Genomic DNA, 15,962 nt, shown 5'->3' on the forward strand with positions numbered 1-15,962 from the left:
CCTATTTCATTGACTTTTGCTTTGATCTTCTACTGTTTGTTTTAGCTTTTAAAACTACAAAGTGTGTGTGTGGTGTGTATGTGTGTGTGTGTGTGGAGTTTGTTGGTAATGTTCTTTAAAATTGTCAAAATCGTCACTGTGGTTTTTGAGATTTCATACAAACTCTTGGGACTTTTCCACAGTTCATCTTAGAGCAATGTTTTATCTTACGTGTTTATCATTTTCCAGAAACTGGAGTTTGAAAGAAAAATCACAGCAACATATGTTTGCCCAAATGGTCAAACATATGCAGGAGTGAATGATCACTCGTGAATGATGACATAATGACATAACCAGGGTCTTCTTGCTAGTCTTAATTCAGGAATGTTTATGTTTATGATTTGAGAGCTGGGATGGGAGCAGAAGGGCATTAGCGAAATGTTAATGCCAAGGTTATGTTCAAAATATGATTTCACTGTGCTATTTAATTATGAGAAAGGGTGTTGATGCAGCAAGACTAATTTTCCCATGTGGCTGCCAAAATTGGTCTTACCACACTTGTAGTCTTGCCCCTTTCATTATGCCTACCACTCCGAGGAACTGTGTATAAAGCCGTCTGTCTCAGCCCCTGTCAGTGTCAATACCAAAAGAACAGATTTACAACAGTGCTTCAATTTAACTTTGTCCCACACTATGGACCTTTGAGATGAAATTATAGTGGACATTGGCACTGCTTCTGTAAATGGCCTAGCAGTTCAGAGACTGGCAATACCAGTAACCTAATGGTATTCAAAATTTGCTGTGTTTTGGAATTGCCTGAGATTATTTTTAAAAATATACTTTCAGCAGTACCCTTCTCTCTGTCACATCACACTTCCTCATCCTCCTCATACACACACAGCATATACATAGGACAGTTAACAATAACATACGTCTGCGGTGGACTTTTTTTTTTTTTTTTTTTGAACAAGTGCACCATTTGATTCTGTTGCATTCCAAAGGTTAAGAACCAGTGACCTGTGTAACCACTGGTTCCTTGAAGTCTCTAGTTTTAATTTTCTTTTACATAAAATCATAAGGATGGGAATGTCTACCAGTGGCACTCAGAATCTAGCCTTGATTAGGAATTCTTTTATAATGTTCTCTGGGATTTATTTTTTTCTCCTTGCTATTTTTTATTATCATTTAATTATAGTTCGTCAACTCGGATAAAATTCCCGAGACTTACCCACTGCATTGTGTGTAAGAGTGAGTGATTGCTCTATAGAGTTAGTGAAATGTGACTTTTACCGTTGGTATTTTCCCTTTTCTTCAGAAATGTGGGAAACCTTTATCTTATTTTACAAGTCTCTATGCCACATTATTTTCTGGTGCTCGAGTTCTATTGCCTTCATGGTATTTAAGTTGAGGCCAGCAGTTATATAGTTTTGTAGTTATACAATTTTTGGACTCTTTTTTTGTACAACTGAATACCTGCTATGATTTTTTTTTGAAATTATAGGGTTAATTGTTTGCTATGTCACAGAATGATATTCATAAGCCACCCACCACCCATGGGTATTTCTTTTTTCTTTTTTTTTCTCTCTCTCTCTCTCTTTTTTTTTTTTAGACGGAGTCTCGCTCTGTTGCCCAGGCAGGAGTTCAGTGACATGATCTCAGCTCACTGCAAACTCCGCCTCCTGGGTTCACCCCATTCTTCTCCTCAGCCTCCGAGTCGCTGGGACGATGGGCACCAGCTGCCACGCCCGGCTAATTTTTTGTATTTTTGGTAGGGACGGGGTTTCACCGTGTTAGCTAGGATGGTATCGATCTCCTGACCTCATGATCCACCCGCCTCGGCCTCCCAAAGTGCTGGGATTACAGGCGTGAGCCACTGCGCCAGGCCCACCCATGGGTATTTCTGATAGAGGAGAGAAAAACAACTCACAGGTCTGTTAGCTGGGGATTAGTAAAACATGCTGCCCTTAAAGTTTAATCAGGTTGTTCGACCTTAAAAAAGGCGGTAGAGTGGGGTGGGAAATTTGAATCATACATAAGTTACTATGGCTTATGTCTCTGATTATTATTTTAAATGTGTATTAGATATCATGGGTTATATCCTGCTAGGTGTCTAAGGAAAATGTGTTTCAAACATTCTGTTCCTCTCCAGCTGAAGTGGGAGGGAAAAGAGTATTTGATAGGAAACTCTTTTTTTCTTTTTTTGATGAGGTGATTTATTGTGTTGGTTTCACCTCCATCACTTTGTTGCAGTCTTTACATTATGCAAAGGTGGTGACATCTTACACAGGGTTCTGTGAGTGCTTGCTTGTAAGGTTGAATTGAAGGCCTCATTTCTTCCTCCACCTGTCACCTTTTTTTCTTCTCTGTCATTCTATTCAAGCCTGTGCAATTAAAGATGATTAGGTGTTAAGATTAAGTGGAATTAGAATAAGCTAATTACTAATTACTCGCACCCAAACTGTGAACTGAATAGATGCGCTAGATGTGAAGAATGTAAAAGTACCCCTGTAGTGAAAAATATAATTACCCATGGTGGGAAGATTGGGGGTGGGGTGCAGAGCATAGACACAATGGCAAATCAAAAGTGTCTGGCTTTTAAAAACATGCGTATGCACAGATAATGTGCATATGAAAATTATGAGCCTAATTGCACTAAGTAGATTTAGTCTTACTTAAAACATCTTATAGACTACTGGGTTGTTTAGTCTCCAGGTACAATAATGCTTGGTGCCTTTTGCAAGAGGAATATCTCTTGAACCAGCTTTTAGAAGACAAATGGAGCCTTTGCCTAGAGAATTTTAAAGGCTTTGCCTTTCATTTCTTGAGGAAGGTGCTGAAAAATAGGAATTTTAATTTTTTTTACGTTCAACTAACTAGCACAGAAGTGGTGTTTATTGAATACTTATTGACAGATTCTTCTGGAGGTATTTATGAAAAAGTGACATCTTAAACATTTACATTATTTATGTCCTTTGATCTCATCATTTTGACATACCTTGCATTACTTTTTCTTTTAACATGCATATGTTGAAATACTTACATTATTATTATTTTCAGTTTGGGCTAATTTTAGGAAAATCTAAGGCAAAATCTAAAAACTGCATTGCACATTATAAACAGTGTTTTCCATCATATTTTTGTATAGATAAAGTAAGAATAGGAAGTAAATGTGTGAGGATATTTTGATAAGTGATAATCTAAGAGGATTGAATTTTATGGGAATTTTTTGTGGGGTGGGAAGATGGGGTTTTACTATGTTGCCTGGACTGGTCTTGAACTCCTAGGGTCAAGCGATCCTCCTGCCTCAGCCCCCTGAGTTTCTGGGATTACAGGCATGCACCACCACACCCAGCTTACATGAGTGTTTTTGAGATGAAATAAAATGGCATCTTTTTTTAAGTGGCTGAAGTTCTTCTTATTTGTAATGTGTACATCTTCAACCTCTTGCCCCTCTTGTGACCTGCCCTCCTTCTCACAAGTTAATTTATACTTATTTAGAGGACTAGCTGTCTCAGTCTCAACATTTTTTGACATGTATTTTGGACATCTCCAGCAGTTAATTATAGGAATGAGTCTTAGCCTGACACTAAACCTAACACCAAACATTTTATTAACATGTTACCTTAATATTCCAAGTATCCCCTCTTCTTAGAAAGATCGAAACCTTTTTGTTTTTGTTTTTGTTTTTTTAAGGCAGGGTCTTGCTCTGTCATCAGGCTGGAGGACAGTGGCACGATCTCGGCTCACTGCAACCTCCACCTCCTGAGTTCAAGTGATTCTTGTGCCTCAGCCTCCTGAGTAGCTGGGACTACAGGCACGCATCACCACACCCAGCTAATTTTATTTTATTTTATTTTATTTTATTTTAAGTAGAGACAGGGTTTCACCATGTTGGCTAGGATGGTCTCGATCTCTTGACCTTGTGATCCGCCTGCCTCGGCCTCCCAAAGTGCTAGGATTATAGGTGTGAGCTCACCACCGCACCCTGCCGATCGAAACTTTTAAAAGCATTTCTCTTTTGCTCCCAAGAGCAAAAGGTTTTAACATTTTATTTAAGCATATTATAAGGTTTCTTGTTTTTAAAATGTGTGTGTGTGTGTTTTAAAGGTAGCTTTTAGATTGCCCATGGGTACTCACAGAAAGATATAGCCATACTTATACTGCATAGCAGGGATATAAAAAGTTTGTAATACTGCAGCTCAGGACAAAATCTTGGTAAAAGGAGAGTCATGTTTGAATGTGGGAATTCAGTCTCTTATCATATGGGAGTCTATTTGAATCTGCCAGCTTGGCCCTTGGAAACACTTGCTTCAGTTTCTAGATGTTTCTGACAACACCTACACCCGCTACCCAAACACTTCTTTGAGTCTTAAATTAAGTGTGTCATTTTAAGGAAGTGCTTCTTGAAAAGCTAATGCTGTGATTCTTTTGTAGTTCATGAGCGTGATGGTTGGGTATTCACGCATGTATGTGAGATGTGCTACCCTCGAACCTTGTTAAAAGAAAAAACAGCTAATATTGTATTAGTATATATCTGTGTGACTATGTAGTTTACAGTACTGAAAATAATTTAAAACGGAAGGAACTGGACTCATTCTTAAGAAGTGTCCCACCCGGTTCTTGCAGATGGTTGTGGAAACTGAGAAGTGCAACATCTCCATGAAGATGGCATCGCCCGAGGACGTGAGTGAGGTGCTGGCTCACATAGGCACCTGCCTGAGGAAGATATTTCCTGGCCTCTCTCCAGTGTGAGTTTCCCTGGGCAGGGTGAGGAGAGCAAATAACCTGTTCTTCCTCAAAACGGCAAATACAACAATGCTTTCTTTTTACCCCTTCACTTAGTTCCTCTCTCAGACTTTCTCTTCCTCTTAAACATTAAATATCAAAACCCTTGTGTTTTGGTCTTAGGATTTCTACAAGACTGTGTCTTATTCTTCAAAGAGCTTGAGTGATGAAGGGAATTGGCAGTCCTTTAACTTCACATAAGACTAAAACAGTAACCTTTTAATATAACTCCAGATTTACATGAGTGTGAATTTTACTCACAGCTTATTACCAGAGTGCCAGGGGCTGCATACTTTGTATAGTTGCACCAAGTATAATGTGGATGAAGAGAGAGAGGGTTTTATTTTCTTTGCTTTTTTATTTTCAGTAACAAGAAACCTAAAAAAATTGAATGTAAAAATCCCTTTTTTTCATTGTCCTCTTAGTGTTCTGAAATACCCATCAGGCGTATTAGTAAATTTTGTTCATCCATGCCCTTGTATTTTTTTTTAAGCTTTTAAAGTCAGGATTATGGGCTTGGATACCTGAGTTTGTAGTTGTGGGGTGTGTGGGTTGCTGGGATACGGGAATTAGATTGACTGAGGTGAAAGGCAGAGAGATGCTTATGTCTGAAAGCTCCCTAAAATAATAGTTATAGTCAAAATACCCTCCTGAAAGAAGAACAGGATTCACAGATGGCAGAGAATTTCCCTCCCATTCCTCTCCCAGAAGGCAGAAGTATATACAGGGAAGGGCTGGAGGCCCCTTGTATATATGTGTAGCATGGTAGCTGTGTTCCTTGCATGGTGGAGGTGGGAGGGGAATTTTGGGAACAGTTGCCCTTCATAGAACATGCTCCTCCTGCCATGCCTTGCCTGCAAGTTGAGGGACAAAGCAGCAGGAAAACCTAGACTTTTAGTCATTTAAACCTTATGGATGACTAAAAGTGGCTCAGTGGGGACAGACACTCCCTTTCAAGCTCTTTGGCCCTACTCAGTTCCCTTCACAGCCCTTCGCAGGGCTCTCTCTCTTCCCCACGTGGTGGGAGGTGAACGCACCAGAATGGAAGGCTGGCCCTGTGCTTGCTGGTTGTTCACCTTGGGCTCCTTCCTTCTTGAAGCTTAAGTCTTGTGGTTCTCTGATTATCAGGGTAGCTGGTTGCTGGGGGAGCTAAGTGTCCCTAGCCTCCATTTCAGTGGAGTGGAGAGGGTGAGCTGGGACTGCCCTCTGACTCCTGCTTGGCTAGAATTTCAGGTATGAGGTGTCTTCAAGGCAAGCTCTCCTGGTCTCTAATCACACACACGGGCAGTTCTGGAGAAGAAGTGTGGGCAGCAGTGGGTGGCAGGATGAAGTAAGAAGTGAATCCATGGTGGCAATGGGAATTGCCAAGAAGCAAAACTTTCTTAGGAATGGTTTCGACATCATCCTTAGAGCCAACAGAGAACTAGCTGGGGTAATCATGAGTTAACAATAGCTACAACCCATTTTCCTTAAACTACATTTCAGTAATGTGACTTTGTACATGTGTTTCTTTATAATGTGCTCGCTTTCCTTCTAAATTAACACTGATGAAATAAAAAAAAAATTATTAAGCACCACCTTACTTGGCAAGAGCTTATAATACCCTGGACTTTAAAGACACTTCAGAACAATATTTAGAATCTCTATTTTCTTTAAAAGGCAGCCTTATTTGTTTAGTATTGTAGGATTTTCAGAGAAATTAACCATTTTTATTTTTAGTTTGGATTCTTCCATTTTTTTTTTCTTCCCAGAGAACATTGAGTAAGAATAGTATTTTCACTTATAGCTTCCATTTAACTTCTTGTTAAAATCTTCAGGCAAATATTAAACAAGTATTAATCACCTCTGTTTCTAGGAAGAAAGTTCCCATGTGTATGTTGATTTCTAAATCTAAGACCTCTACTGTACCCAGGTCTTCATCCCCACTTACCAGCCGCCTGTTGGGCATCTCCACAAGGATAGCCCCAGGCACCTCACACTCACTATGTCCCATGCTGGACTCCTCACTTTTCCCCCTAAAAATTGCTTATATTCTGTATTTCTATCTCAATTAATGGCATTGTCATTCACATAGTCTCACAAGTTAAAAGCTGAGCCATGTTCATCTCATGGTCCTTACTGTCATATTCCATTGGTTGCTAAGCTTTTAAACATATTATCTTAATATCTCATAGTCTGGTTCTTTCTCCTTGTTTTCATTTCCACTGCCATAGTCACTTTCTTCCTTGCATCTTTCTAGTTAGTCTCCCTGCTTCTAGTTCTTCTCATGCAAGTCATCCTTCATACTGTCATCAGAGTTATCTTTTTATAATTCAAACAGTATCTGTTCTTTGCCTAAGCTCTCAAATGGCTGGCTTTCCTGATAAAATGTAAATTGTATAGCCTGACACAGAACACCATGGTTTTCCTCTTCCTGAACTCAGTCAGGCTCTTTCATATTTTCAGCACCATTATCATAGCTCTAATCCTGACAAATTCCAAAAGATTTAACTCGGGTATCTTCTCATCTGTAAAGAGAGTCTTTATTCATGTTTCCAAAGAACTTTGGATCATTTCCTGCACTAGTACACATCATACTGTGTTGTAAATGCTTGTTCATACACTTAAATATTCCATGAGTATTATTGAGTTCCTACTATATGCTAGGCACAGTGCTAAGTGTTGAGGTCCAGCAGTGAACATGGTCCCTGCCCACATGGAACTTACATTTTAACTTGGGGGAGGGAAATACATAAATCAAGTAACAGTACCTTTGAGTAAGTGCTATGAGAGTAATAGATGGGACTAATATAAAGAATAAACTTCTGTCTCCAAAGGCCTCCATATGGCCATGATAACTTCAAAAGACCTAGTGGAAGAGAAAGTGCCTGCCCTATAAAAGGAGGGCAAAGAATATTATCTTCCCAGGGCTTTTGTTCATGCTATTTCTCCTGCCTAGAAAGGGGTTGGTATCTCTGAGGAACTGAAAGATATCCACTTTGGCTGGGGCATAATGAAGAACAAAGTTGGGAAGGAGTGAGGAATGATGCAAGAGGGGGCTAGCACTAGCGCTGGTGATATAGGCGGAGTTGATGTAGAGCCTTGTGGGAAAGAGGTTGGGATTTAGGAGTATTTTCCTTGGAAGCCACTGTAACATTTTAGGGGTAGGAGATGAATCTTTAGATAGTTTATGAAGATCTTTTGTTTGTTTGTTTTCTGCTAAAGAGAATAGACTGGTGGTGGGGCAAGAGTAGAAGTAGAAAGCTAATTTGGACACTTGTAGTAATCTAGGCAAGAGATGACTGTGGCCAGGAGAAAGGTAGCAGCATTAGGGATTAAGATAGAGAGAGTAGATGTAAGCTTTATTTTAGATGCAGGAGTTGCTGATGGATTAGGTAAGTGTGGGTAAGGGCAGTGAGGAAAGAAAGAGAAGAAAAACAAGGATGGCTTCTCAGATTCTGGTTTAATAACTGAGTGACCAATATGACAGCGAGACAGAGAAGGCCTGGGGTAGGTGGGGGACAAGTTTTTTCTGGGGGGTGGGATCCGTAGCCATTCTGTTTTAGGCATGTGGAATTTGTGATCTATTTGTGTAGGACCTACAAGACCTCCATAGACCTCTCCTTTAAGCTCCACCTAGGTGAGGCTATAAGGTAGGCAAATATGTGAGGTTGGGACTTGGAGGAGAGGTCTGGAGATGGAGCAAAGGTGAGTGCCATGAGTACAAGATGGTCTTTACTGCATGGCTGTTGATTACATCACGTGGAGAAAGATGTGCAGATGAGGCATACTTGGAATGAGCTCAACATTTAGAGGTCAGGTAAACTAGGAAGAGCCACAAATGGAGTTGGGTAAGGACTGGCTGTCAAGGTAGGAAGAAGACCAGTGAAAAACCAGGGCCTAGGAAGGAGTGGTGGCTCTGCAGAATGATGCTGGGGCTGAACAAACTGCAGGCAGAGAGTTGTTCAGTGGGTTGGTGACATGGATAACACAGGCACCTTGATGAGAGCAGGTCTAGGGGTCTGGTTGGGAGGGGCAGACTGCTGTGGTTGAAGGATGAACTCAGAAGTGAGAAAGTGGATGTGTCATGTATGGACAACTTCATAGAGAAGATCAGCTATCAAGGGGAACTGACAAATTGGATGTAGCTAGTGCACTCTGAGGGATTACAGGGGATTTCTGTTTGTGTTTAAAATGGGAGATAAAAGCATATGCTTAAACCATATGGCTGTAATGACGGGAATGATCAGTAGAAAGAGAGATTTGTTGCTGGAGACTGCCCTAATAAATAAATCAGCAATATCCTTGAGAAAGTGAGAGGCACGGTACAAAACACACCTGTTTTTCCTTCTAGGCTGGGAGCTGCTTAAACAAAGACCATGTTTTTATTAATCTTAAATCCCTAGTTCTTGGTACATAGTAGGTACTGACTGAGGTTTTGGATGAGCACATACACTTCACACTTACTCCGTGCCCAGTACCTTGTTGGATGATGTACCACGGGGCATAGAGAAGTCAGAAGACAGTGGCCCTGCCTTCAAACCATGAACTCATTAGCTGAGGTAACCTGAAGCAGATGAGACAGGAGATGATTGGGTGTAAGTGGGAGATGAATGAGCACAGGCTGACTTTGCAAAGGAGATTTACTGCAAATGGATGGAGAGAAATCAGAGGAGAGAGTAGGGAAAGGAAGGCAATTCACATGAAGAGACCAGTCGGAGAGAAGGTACAGATTATAATTTGGAAAATACCTTGGCAGAGAATTAAATTACCTAAATGTATTTGATTGGCATTTCTGTTTCCTACCCAACACACACAATTAGCTTGTCATCATAAGCCTAATATTTTGTGGTTTCTATGTTATACCTTTACTCTTGAAGTTCCCTAGATTGCATTACATGATTTTGGCAGGAGAAACATATAATTTTATTGGTTTTGGTTGTTGTGACTAGAGAGGGTGGAGAAATGGGTAACCGTATCTTTTCTCCTACATTCCCAGTATGCCTTAAGTCCAAGCTATCAGTCAGGGGAATATTTGCTTTATATAAATAATGCACAATAGAACATGCAAAACAAAATATATTTCCAGTAATGTCATATATTCCACTCATGATAAACTGGAGAATATGAAACTATATTTAGAATCCTTAGACCTTGTATGACTCGTTTGTCCCATCAAATTTGTTTTCTGAGCCTGTCGTGGGGACCCTCATCTCCTTCCTTGCTTAGGGCACTTCTGGTGGTGATTGATGAACAGAAAAGGGCCTCATGAGGAGGTATTAGGAACCAGGTGAATCAGGGGGAGTTAGAGCCCAGAAGATTCTCAGTCTATGAATGACTCTGTATAAATGAACCTGTAACTCTAAAGATCTGAATTTCTGATTTTACCCATATATAATTCTGAAAATAACATCCATCATCCAAATCAAATGTATGAAAATATACAGCCTGGGCAACATAGTGAGATCTCATTTCTACTAAGAAATTTTAAAAACTAGCTGGGTGTGGTGGTGCATTCCTATAGTCCCAACTAATGGGAGGATCACTTGAGCCCAGGAGTTTGAACTTGCAGTGAGCTGTGCTCACACCACTACACTCCAGCCTGGGTGACAGAATAAGACCCCATCTCAAAACACACAAACATATATATGTGTGTCTGTGTGTGTGTGTGTGTGTGTGTGTGTATGTATGTATATGTTATCAGCTCTTATAGTCAAGAGAATGCAGGTTGGAAAAAAATGAAGGATTTAAATTAAAATTTGTAGTATTTACATGTCATATTTTCTCCCCATCTCCTGTCTCCAAATATATATTAGGATGTTTCTCTCTCCCTCTCTCCTTCCCTTCTAAGATGACATTTTCTCCTCATTAAATATGGAAAGTTTAATTCAAAATATAGAGAACATGTAAAGTATAAAGAAGAAAATGTAAGTTAAATTTAAAAATCACCCCAACTCAAATCACTGTTACCGTATGTTTTGTTAACATTCCTATCTTTGCTATAGATTGTCCTTGGAGGCCTCACCTCTCAGACAGTGACAGCCCTACGGGTTGAACTAGGGAAGGGTTTAGAGCCTCAGTGTTGTCATCTGTTTTCTCAGGGTTGTCTGTGATGGCAGTTCTCTTCAGGAAGTTGTTCTGTGTTACAGCCTTCAGCTTTTCGACTATCAAGAACCTTGACTGTTCTCCAAAACAAAGCTAGATTTTTTTTTTTTAGTATTAAATGATATTGTTAAGACAGGTATGAGGTATGAAAATGTGAGGTTATTATGGAGAAAGCTGATGAAATAGGAGTTTATATATAAACAAGAGAAAGGTAGTTGCTGTGTTTTGGTAGTCTCTTCACTTTGCAAAGCAGTAGGTAGCCTTTTGTTGTGGTGTGGCTTGCAGCATTAAAGCATGTGCCATTCTGGAGACAGTTGCCATGTTGTGTAGGCTGAGCATTGGAATTGAATTTTAAATCAATTAGTGTAAGTACATTAAAATATAATTTTTTGTGTCAATAGTTTATCATGAGATTTGCATGGAGAGTTGGTGTGTTTGTTATCTAGTTTGCTATTTCTTGCTGCCACATATAACTATTTTCTGAGTCTTGTGCAAATCAAATGCATATAGTGCAAATGCTGAATCAGCACTAGTGCTGCCTGCTTGTGAGAGACATGTCTTGCTTATGTTTTGTTTTGGGATTTTGGTTTACCTTTTGTGGTACTTATTTGGACAACAAATCCTCTGTCTTTCTGTCTGTGTAACACTGTGTGTGTGTGTGTGTGTGTGTGTGTGTATGCGTGTGTGTGTGTGTATGCGTATGTGTGTGTGAGCTGGTGCCCGGTAACGAATACAGTGATGTGGCTCTTTGCTGTCATTTAACTACAGGCAGAAAACAACTTCTGTAGAGTGGATTCTCCTCTCACACATTATTTGTATGCAGTGTCAGCATAGATAAGAAACAGTTCCCACCTTCTGGAAATTTAGTTCTTACAACTTTATATTTTACGGAAATGAATAAACTTGTTTCATGAGACTCCTTTAGCTCCTGAAATCTCAGTTAAAAAAGAAAAATGAGAACTGTAAAGAAGCGGAGCTACTTGAAAAGGCCCCGCCGGACACGTTGGCAGGTTGGTTCGCACAGATGTCTGCCCTAGCTGCTGCCTCCCTTACTCTCTGATTGATTTCCCGTTAACCCTGAGTGTGAATGTCCACTGTTGTTTTTCAAGTAAAACGGAGGCTCTGGTTTCCAAATCTACCATCAAGATTAATTTATTTCTTTTGGTAATTGTAGACCGCCAGCTTCCTGTTTTTAATCCCACCAGCTTCCGGTCAAAGATTTTTGCCATATTTTCTTCCTGTGTTTGAGTAGCTAAACCCCCTATGTATCATCAAAAGAGCATAGTCTGCAGTTTTATGGAGACAAAGCAAGAATTTAAAAGAGAAATGTGATCCTAGATGAAGTCAGACAGAAGTCCAGCTTTCTGTGTCCAAGGTTTACCTAATTGAGTCGAATAATGGCTGAATCTACTTCTGACAGCCTTGCTGGTTTTTTGCATAACATCTGCTTCATTGTCTTGATGTAGACAGAATATAATGCCATTAAAATGCCAGATGATGGTTTTGAACCAAGATGAACCATTCCAAATTTCAGATTCTGTAATATCACTTTAATTATAATGTCTTCTCAAACATGGTTACCCCAAGTTATTAAAATAATGGTTCTTAATCACAGGTTCCTTTGGGTAAAATAGACAAAAATCATGCTACACTTGTAGATCTTGTGCATTTACGTGGAATTTGAAGAAACTGATGACATCTGACATGAATTAGGTAAACAGGCATACCTTAGAGATACCACGGGTTTGGTTCCAGACCATTGCAGTAAAGGGAGTCAAGAACTTTTTGGTTTCTCAGTGCATATAAAAGTTATGTTTACTAAAGTATGCAGTAGCATTATGTCTAGAAGAATATATATACCTTAAAAATACTTTGTTGCTAAAAAATGCTAGCAGTCATCGAAGCCTTCAGTGAATTGTAATGTTTTTGCTGGAGAAGGTTTTGCTTGTGTCCATGCTGATAGCTGCTGTGACTATCAGGGTGGTGGTTGCTAAGGGTTGGGGTGGCTGTGGCAATTTGTTGTTGTTGTTGTTGTTGTTTGAGACGGAGTTTTGCTCTCATTGCTCAAGCTAGAGTGCAATGGCATGATCTCAGCTCAGTGCAACCTCTGCCTCGTGGGTTCAAGCTGTTCTCCGGCCTCAGCGTCCCAAATAGCTGGGATTACAGCCTGTCCTTTGAAGCTTTGAAGCCTGAGATTGACTTCTCCCTAGCTAAGAAAGTCCTAGATGACATCTCCTTCCAATAGGAGGCTCTTTCATCTACATTGAAAATCAGTTGTTTAGTGTAGCCATCTTTATCAATGATCTTAGCTATATCTTCTGGATAATTTACTTCAGCTTCTTCATCAGCACTTGCTGCTTCATCTTGTACTTTTATGTTGTCGAGACAACTTATTTCTTTAAACCTCATGAACCAGCCTTTGGTAGCTTCCAACTTCAGCTTCCTCCCCTCTCTCAGCCTTCATAGGCTTTGGCATAGGGAATGTTTCATTCCAGACCACTAAAACTTTCTGCATCTCGGGAATAAAACTGTTTCACTTTCTCATCATTCACATGTTCATGGAAGTAGTGCTTTTAACTTCCTTAAATAACTTTTCCTTTGCATTTGCAATTTTGCTAATTTTTTGTCACAAAAGGCCTAACTTTCAGCCTGTCTCGGCTTCCCATGTACCTTTCTCACTAAGCTTAATTGTTTCTAGCTTTTGATTTAAAGTGAAGAGATGTGTGACTCTTCCTTTCACTTGAACACTTAGAGGCCATTGCAGGGTTATTAACTGGCCTAAATTTCAATATTGTTGTGTCTCAAGTAATAGGGGGGCTTGGTGAAAGGGAGAGAGAGAGGAATGGTTGTCAGTGGAGCAGTGAGATCACACACACTTTTAAGTAGCTAAGTTTGCTGTCTTATATGGGTGTGATTCATGGTCCCCCAAAACAGTTACAATAGTAACATCAAGGATCACTGATCACATCACCAAAACGGATATAATAATAATGAAAAAGTTCGAGATATTGTGAGAATTACCAGAATGTGGCACAGAGACAGGAAGTGAGCACATGCTGTTGGAAAAATGGCGCTGACAGATTCGCTTAATGCAAGGTTGCCACAAAACTTCAATTGGCAAAAAATGCAATACCCATGAGGCACTCACAATACCTGTGAGTATAATACAATAAAATGAGGTATGTCGGAACCTAATTATGCCATAGTCATAAAACTTACAAAGAAGTAGGAGGAATATTTTCCATGCTGACAGAATGTTTGTACTTAAATGATTTGATACGTATTTGAGGTTTTCTCCAGGAGTAGAACCCAACCAGGCAAGCTCTCAGGCCCTAGCATATTTTATCTGGAATCCATCCATTCAATGAGAAAATGTAAATAACTGGGAACATTTTCTTCCAGTCTCTACAAGGTGATTGAAATTCGTAAGAATGACTGAGAGCATTGTATGTAGCAGAGTGCCTTGAAATCATTAAAGATGAAACTATATTCAGTATGAGTTAATATATTTATTTCACCACCTCTCACCCACGTCCTGTCATGGTTTTGGGTGACTGACACGCTGACACCCTTCCTCACAGCTCATGGCCCCTTTACCTCTACCCCACTTCCACTTGCTTTTGTGGCCACATGACCTCGTCATCTCCTGGAACAGCTTATTCCATGGTGAAAAAGCAGTTTAGCCCTCCGCGTCTGACTACAGCCTTTCACTTCCTCTCCCTTGGAAGTACCAGTATTTGGACTTTTTCAAGGCCTCCAGACTGGGGATGGCTTGGCTTTCTCTTCTTCTGCCACCCCCGTCCTGCCTTCCTGTCTGTTCTTAACTGCTCAGCCCACAACATCCATGACTTCATCTAGGCCTTATCAATATCCTCTGCTCCTTCTTTCCCCACTGTTTTTCTGACACACGCACCTGGAAATCCTGTATCCTGCAGCAAGCCAGCTGCGCACCTCTCCATATACATTTGGGCTGCTGAGGGCTGCAGGAGAAAATCCCACAGCTATTTAGCCCTGAACCACCAAGAATCCATGACCTTCACTCTCAGCTGGACTCTTAACAGTCCTGGAAAGTTCTGTTTTATTTCTCAAGCTATGTTTTCTATTTCTCAATTTTGTAGAAAATTGAGAGCAACTACCTACACAGGCAGATATTTGTTCACAGTGCCCATCTAATCATCATGTACTCCTCTGTTTATAATCTGCCATGGCTCCTCATTGCCCTGAGAATAAAATCTAAATCCTTTTATTTGATCTGCGAGGCTCACCATAGCCTGGGATTTTGCTTAGCTCCCCAGATTGTTCTGTTTACTCCTCTCCTTATTACACATCATTTGCCAACTATTTTGAACTAGATTGAGTTTCTGGTAAGCATGGGCTTTCTCATCTTTGGGGGTGTGCTGTTCCTTTATCTGAAACACTTTCCTGGCCCGTAGCTCACACCTCCTCTTGCCATGCTTCACCTGATTGTCTCTTTTTGCCCTCTTATGGGTCTTAGCAGAGAGATATCTTATACCAAAGAGCATTTCCAACTCCCTACGTCCCACCCCTTCTCCTCGCCAGGGAATAAGCTAAGTGCCCCTTCTTTGCCCGCGCTTCCACCCTGAACTTTCCTTGTGTTAGTTCTCTTCCACTAGTGCCTGGTTATTCGTCTGTTTCTCACAGTAGACTGCTAGCTTTGCGAGGGCAGGGGTAGCATCTGTGTTTAATCATGGTTGTATGCCTAGTACTTGGTTTTGGGTCTTGGCACTCTGTAGATCTTTCATAAAAAATTTTTGAGTGAATTAATGAATTTATAAACTATTCATTAAGCGATTACTCTGTGATAACTAACGATGGTATCAGTTAACATACATTGACATTACCACACACCAGGGATTCTTTTTTTTTTTTTTTTTTGAGAGAGAGTCTCCCTCTGTCACCTAGGCTGGAGTGCAGTGGTGCAATCTAACTGCAGCCTCTACCTCCCATGCTCAAGCAGTCCTCCCACCTCAGCCTCCTGAGCGGCTGGGACACAGGCACATGCTACCACACCTGGCTAATTGTTGTAGTTTTTGTATAGATGGTGTTTCGCCATGTTGCCCAGGCTGGCCTTGAATTCCTGGGCTCAAGTAATC

General features: G+C 40.4%; 2 protein-coding genes and 1 pseudogene across 14 annotated transcripts in view; 2 read left to right on the forward strand and 1 right to left on the reverse strand.

The window, feature by feature from the left end:
- LOC126952976 (cytidine monophosphate-N-acetylneuraminic acid hydroxylase) overlaps positions 1-15,962 on the reverse strand; it is a 352,378-nt gene that overhangs the window by 333,304 nt on the left and 3,112 nt on the right. The gene's annotated exons all lie outside the window — the stretch shown is intronic.
- CARMIL1 (capping protein regulator and myosin 1 linker 1) overlaps positions 1-15,962 on the forward strand; it is a 343,419-nt gene that overhangs the window by 154,316 nt on the left and 173,141 nt on the right. For all 11 annotated transcript variants that reach the window (XM_050788179.1, XM_050788180.1, XM_050788185.1 and 8 more), the window contains one exon: positions 4,606-4,727. In XM_050788179.1, coding sequence (XP_050644136.1) covers positions 4,606-4,727 — 122 coding nt within the window. The remainder of the gene's footprint in view (positions 1-4,605; positions 4,728-15,962) is intronic.
- Positions 4,402-4,523, forward strand: LOC126954104 (uncharacterized; annotated as a pseudogene).

Source organism: Macaca thibetana, chromosome 4 (assembly GCF_024542745.1).
Source record: "Macaca thibetana thibetana isolate TM-01 chromosome 4, ASM2454274v1, whole genome shotgun sequence".
NCBI lineage: Eukaryota > Metazoa > Chordata > Mammalia > Primates > Cercopithecidae > Macaca > Macaca thibetana.